The sequence below is a fragment of the Pseudophryne corroboree genome, chromosome 7 (genome assembly GCF_028390025.1).
Source record: "Pseudophryne corroboree isolate aPseCor3 chromosome 7, aPseCor3.hap2, whole genome shotgun sequence".
In the NCBI taxonomy this organism is placed as follows: domain Eukaryota; kingdom Metazoa; phylum Chordata; class Amphibia; order Anura; family Myobatrachidae; genus Pseudophryne; species Pseudophryne corroboree.
Window position 1 is genome coordinate 99,369,175 of NC_086450.1, and position 6,634 is coordinate 99,375,808.

At 48.2% G+C, this 6,634-nt stretch overlaps 1 protein-coding gene across 1 annotated transcript in view; it reads left to right on the plus strand.

Annotated features, from left to right (window-relative positions):
- SLC25A12 (solute carrier family 25 member 12) overlaps positions 1–6,634 on the plus strand; it is a 273,342-nt gene that overhangs the window by 92,032 nt on the left and 174,676 nt on the right. The window contains exon 3 of the mRNA XM_063933471.1: positions 6,633–6,634. This exon is cut by the window's right edge and continues 141 nt beyond it. Coding sequence (XP_063789541.1) covers positions 6,633–6,634 — 2 coding nt within the window. The remainder of the gene's footprint in view (positions 1–6,632) is intronic.

Consider the following 6,634-nt stretch of genomic DNA (forward strand, 5'->3'; position numbering starts at 1 on the left):
CAGCACGGCTGGATTCTAAATATTCCAAAGTCGCAGTTGATTCCTACGACTCGTCTGCCCTTCCTGGGCATGATTCTGGACACAGACCCTCTTCTGGTCTATCTCCCGACGGAGAAGGCTCAGGAGCTCATGACACTGGTCAGAGACCTATTAAAACCAAAACAGATGTCGGTGCATCACTGCACGCGAGTCCTGGGAAAGATGGTGGCATCATACGAGGCCATTCCCTTCGGCAGGTTCCATGCGAGGACCTTTCAATGGTATCTGTTGGACAAGTGGTCCGGATCACATCTACAGATGCATCGGCTGATCACCCTATCCCCCAGGGCCAGTGTGTCTCTCCTGTGGTGGCTGCAGAGTGCTCACCTTCTAGAGGGCTGCAGATTCAGCATTCAGGACTGGGTCCTGGTGACCACGGATGCAAGCCTCCGAGGGTGGGGGGCAGTCACACAGGGAAGAAATTTCCAAGGTCTGTGGTCAAGTCAGGAGACTTGCCTTCACATCAATATCCTGGAACTAAGGGCCATATACAACGCCCTAAGTCAAGCGGAGACCCTGCTTCGCGACCAATCGGTGCTGATTCAGTCAGACAACATCACCGCAGTGGCTCATGTAAACCGCCAAGGCGGCACAAGGAGCAGGGTGGCGATGGCGGAAGCCACCAGGATTCTTCGCTGGGCGGAGAATCACGTAAGAGCACTGTCTGCAGTGTTCATTCCGGGAGTGGACAACTGGGAAGCAGACTTCCTCAGCAGGCACGACCTCCACCCAGGAGAGTGGGGACTTCATCAAGAAGTCTTCACGCAGATTACAAGGCGGTGGGAACTGCCACAGGTGGACATGATGGCATCCCGCCTCAACAAAAAGCTACAGAGATATTGCGCCAGGTCAAGAGACCCTCAGGCGATAGCTGTAGACGCACTAGTGACACCGTGGGTGTTCCAGTCAGTTTATGTATTTCCTCCTCTTCCTCTCATACCAAAGGTGCTGAGAATCATAAGAAAAAGAGGAGTGAGAACAATACTCATTGTTCCGGATTGGCCAAGAAGGACTTGGTATCCAGATCTGCAAGAAATGCTCACAGAGGACCCATGGCCTCTGCCTCTAAGACAGGACTTGTTGCAACAGGGGCCCTGTCTGTTCTAAGACTTACCGCGGCTGCGTTTGACGGCATGGCGGTTGAACACCAGATCCTAGCAGAAAAAGGCATTCTGGATGAGGTTATTCCTACGCTGATAAAAGCTAGGAAGGACGTGACGGCTAAACATTATCACCGTATATGGCGAAAATATGTTGCTTGGTGTGAGGCCAGGAATGCCCCTACGGAGGAATTCCAGCTGGGCCGTTTCCTTCACTTCCTACAGTCGGGAGTGACTTTGGGCCTGAAATTGGGTTCCATTAAGGTCCAGATTTCGGCCCTATCCATTTTCTTTCAAAAAGAACTGGCTACTCTTCCTGAAGTCCAGACGTTTGTAAAGGGAGTGCTGCATATTCAGCCCCCTTTTGTGCCTCCAGTGGCACCTTGGGATCTTAACGTGGTGTTGAGTTTCCTGAAGTCACTCTGGTTTGAGCCACTTAAAACCGTGGAGTTAAAATTTCTCACGTGGAAGGTGGTCATGCTATTAGCCTTGGCTTCAGCTAGGCGTGTGTCAGAATTAGCAGCTTTGTCACATAAAAGCCCCTATCTGGTTTTCCATATGGACAGGGCAGAATTGCGGACCCATCCTCAATTTCTGCCAAAAGTGGTGTCATCGTTTCATATGAACCAACTTATTGTGGTGCCTGTGGCTACTTGTGACTTGGAGGATTCCGAGTTACTAGATGTGGTCAGGGCTTTGAAGGTTTATGTAGCCAGAACGGCTAGAGTCAGGAAAACTGAGTCGCTGTTTATCCTGTATGCATCCAACAAGCTGGGTGCTCCTGCTTCAAAGCAAACTATTGCTCGCTGGATCTGTAATACGATTCAGCAGGCTCATTCTGCGGCTGGATTGCCGCTTCCAAAATCAGTAAAAGCCCATTCCACAAGGAAGGTGGGCTCTTCTTGGGCGGCTGCCCGAGGGGTCTCGCCATTACAGCTGTGCCGAGCAGCTACTTGGTCAGGTTCAAACACCTTTGCAAAGTTCTACAAGTTTGATACCCTGTCTGAGGAGGACCTTGTGTTTGCTCATTCGGTGCTGCAGAGTCATCCGCACTCTCCCGCCCGTTTGGGAGCTTTGGTATAATCCCCATGGTCCTTACGGAGTCCCCAGCATTCACTAGGACGTTAGAGAAAATAAGATTTTACTTACCGGTAATTCTATTTCTCGTAGTCCGTAGTGGATGCTGGGCGCCCGTCCCAAGTGCGGACTTCTTATGCAATACTTGTATATAGTTATTGCTTAAATAAGGGTTATGTTTGGTTGCTTTAGGGTTGATCTGATGCTCCGTTGTTGTTGTTCATACTGTTAACTGGGTAAGTTTATCACAAGTTATACGGTGTGATTGGTGTGAGTCTTGCCCTGGATTCAAAATCCTTTCCTTGTACTGTCAGCTCTTCCGGGCACAGTTTCTAACTGAGGTCTGGAGGAGGGACATAGAGGGAGGAGCCAGAGCACACCAGTATCTAAATTCTTTCTTAAAGTGCCCCGTCTCCTGCGGAGCCCGTCTATTCTCCATGGTCCTTACGGAGTCCCCAGCATCCACTACGGACTACGAGAAATAGATTTACCGGTAAGTAAAATCTTATTATTTTTATCAAAGAACAGAAGAGAAATCTAAATCAAATCAATATTTGGTGTGACCACCCTTTGCCTTAAAAACCGCATGAATTCTTCTAGGTACACTTGCATACAGTTTTTGAAGGAACTCTGCAGGGATGTTGTTCCAAACATCTTGGAGAACAAACCACAGATCTTCTGTGGATATAGGGTTGCTCAGATCCTTCTGTCTCTTCATGTAATCCCAGACGGACACTACGTTGAGATAGGGTTCTGTGGGGCCAACCAATCCGCTTATATCATTTTATGTGTTGTGCTAGAAAATTGACAGTTGGAAGCTGATTAATACATTATCTCTATGCACTTTATTTCTCTCCAAGGCTTAATACATCTTCTCGGCAGAGACTTACTACAGTATGTACTGCACCATACCCAACTTTTCAACTGCTGCTACTACTTCCACTGTCCCCCGTTATGTTTTCCAGAACATTTCTGACTTCTCTCCAGTTATTTACTGGAAAAGGATATGAAATTAAGCATATAAAGGCATCAGAATGGTCTACTGTATGGAAAACTGCATCTTAAGGCCCATACACACTGGGCAATTTTGAGCTGAAAGCAGGTCACTTTTGGTGTTTTGAGCTGCTTTCAGCTCAAAGCCGCCCAGTGTGTATGCCCAAACGATGAGCGGCGAGCGCTGATGCGCGCTCCCGCTACATCGCTGGTGGCCGCCGTTCATCTGCTGGTATTACCAGTAGATGAACGGCGGGGGTGAGCGGGGAAAAGCACTCAGTGTGTATGCACTGAGCGCTTTTCAGCCCAACGATGTCAGCAATCATCGCTGTTCATACACGCTGGGCAAAAACGCCCAGTGTGTATTTACCTTAAGTCTTCAGTCTCTAGTGGAGGAAAATGCCTATAAAGTTTGTTTATAGGTTTTACTTGTTCCTGGTAGGATAAGGAAGATTTATGTTACAGCCAATTAGCTTCTACCTATCATTTTATAAAATGTACTTGGTAAATGCTAGCTAGAAGCTGATTTGGTTGCCATGGGCAACTTCTTATCTCCATTCTGCAGAAAGTTTGATACATTTATCCCATGCTGACTATTCTGATAAACTTTCCATGCAAATCCTCAGTGTTTAGTTGGAAATCCCTAGAGGCCTTTTTAGAGCTTCTTCCAGTGCCGTAACTAGGCATTTTAGTGCTGTGTGCAAGAAACGACATTGGCGCCCCCCCCATGTAAGATAAGGGCAGTGCGCGGCGTAGGCGCGTAAAAAATATATAGGGGCGTGGCTTCATGGGGAAGGGGCGTGGCCACAAAATAATAGCAATTCATACTATGGTGCACAGTAGTCTCCATTATTCAAATTACGCTGCACAGTAGCGCCACTACACCAGGTAGAGCCCCTTTTACACATTACGGCAGACAGCGTCCCCCTTTTTACACATTACAGCAGACAGTCCCCCTTTTTACACATTGCGGCAGCCAGTCCCCCTTTTTACACATTGCGGCAGACAGCGTCCCCTTTTTTACATATTACAGCAGACAGCGTCCCCTTTTTTAACATTACGGCAGACAGCATCCCCTTTTTACACATTACAGCAGACAGCGTCCCCGTTTTTACACATTACGGCAGATGGTGTCCCCCTTTATACACACTGCGGCAGCCAGTCCCCCTTTTTACACATTACGGCAGCCAGTCCCCATTTTTACACATTACGGCAGCCAGTCCCCCTTTTTACACATTGCGGCAGCCAGTCCCCCTTTTTACACATTACGGCAGCCAGTCCCCATTTTTACACATTGCGGCAGGCAGATTTCCCCTTTTTACACATTACGGCAGCCAGTCCCCATTTTTACACATTGCGGCAGCCAGGCCCCCTTTTTACACATTACGGCAGACAGTCCCCATTTTTACACATTATGGCAGACGGTGTCCCCCTGAGAGAGAGAGAGATGCATACCATCTCCCCGCTGGCAGTCAGGCTCCTCGTGCAGCTCCCTCGGTGCAGGCAGGTGAGAAGGAGGAGGAGGGAGGGGGACTGTAGCCGCAGCAGCGCTATTTCATTGGTAGTAAGCGCCGCTGCAGCAGCCCCCTTTCCTTCCGTATTGGCTGCCCGGTGCTGCTGTGGATGCTGGAATGGAGGAACCGCATCCGAAGCATCCACAGCAGCGCCGGGCAGCCAATACAGAAGGAGAGGGGGCTGCTGCAGCGGCGCTTACTATCAATGAAATAGCGCTGCTGCGGCTCCAGTCCCCCTTCCTCCTCCTCCTTCTCCGCTGCCCGGCGCTGTAGCTCTCCTCCACAGCGCGGCGGCGGCGCACACAGCAGACTTCCGAGGCATGTAATGAGTCAATTTGACTCATTACATGCCGCTGGCCGTGCGCCCTCAGGGCAACTGCGCTGTGTGCCAAGCCCACTTGGCACACACGTAGTTACGGCCCTGGCTTCTTCTGAAATCCTGTTTCATTATTGTTCTCTGTAGTTTATCTGTTACTTAGACTGGTTGGGGCTGATATGCTGGTGGTTAGAATACCGACCACGGCATCCTGATGTTTATAATCCTTACAGGGGTCTGTTAAGTATGCCACCACCCTCCCTCCCTACACCCAAACCCTCCCTTTCCGCAGCCTAATGCCAACACCACCCCCCCTCCCCCACCACCACCCTCACAACTACCTAACCCTCCCCGGTGGTGCCTAAACCTATCCCCCTCCCCCTCCCCTCCTGCTGCCTAAATCTTCCCTCCTTCCCCCGCGTAACCTAACCCTAACCCTCCTTTCCCCACAGCCTAAACCTAGCTACCCCTTCCTGCAGCCTAACACCAACCCTCCCCCCGCAGCCTAAACCTAACCTCCAGCCCCCTCCCCCACGGCTTACCTCTCCGGCGGCGGCGGCCCAGTCGTCACACTGTCGGGATCCCGGCTGGGTTTGTGATCTCATTCGAGATGATCTGAACAGTGTTGGGATTCTGGTGTCGTTATTTCAACTGCCGGGATCCCACTTAGATCCATTTTTTTCCCCTTGCTTCTGCAACTTTTGATATCTTTTTTTTTTTTTTCTTCTTATTTTAGTTTTTATTTATTTTAGTAGATGATGAGAATAAAGGAAAAAAGGGATACAGAAAAAATAAAAAACAAAGGATGGGGAGGGTTTTGGGGCCACAATGCAATTTCAGACACATAAAGAATACATCTACATTTATGGAAAGACAGCTGAACGTTAACTTAACTTTAAAAAGATATATACCCCATGTACAATAAGCATTATTTAAAATCCCCAGATGCAGGTGGAGAGCGTGTATTGAGAATCTCCTCTCCTTTTTTCCGCTGATAGGTGGCAGCTAAGCCATTTAACAATGGGTGACCTGTCATTGAATATGGGATTCCCAGTGTCTCCAACAGATAGGCAAACTGTACCTTGGCTATAATCTTACTTTAGTGGTGGCGGTGAGGGTTTTTTTTTCCAGAATTTAGCGAACGCACTCCAAGTTTATCCTACAGATATAACGAAACATCACTAGGTATTCAGTCAATTACTGATAGCCACCAAGAACTCAACTTTTGCTAAAAAAATAAAAATAAAAAGTTAATAATATACAGTACCTGGAAAGTGCACTATTATTAAATTGGACAAATGTGAGATGCTGTGGATTGTAGTACACCAAGGTCTGCCTGAAGTGCATAGCACGCAATCTGTGTGGGTGCAGCAAAGTATTCCTGGGAAATAACTTTCAAATGTTAGCAACTATAGTACTAAATATTCATAAGTGTATTTATACAAATGCTTTTTCTACAGATAATTGCATTTTTAATACTTTTTTTTCTACTCTCTGTAATGGCCGCACCGTCACAATTCCAGCAATGTATTCCTTGTTTGTGTTCTGTGCTTCCTCATACTGATCTGTGCTCTGCCTTCCTGTCACCCCCAGTA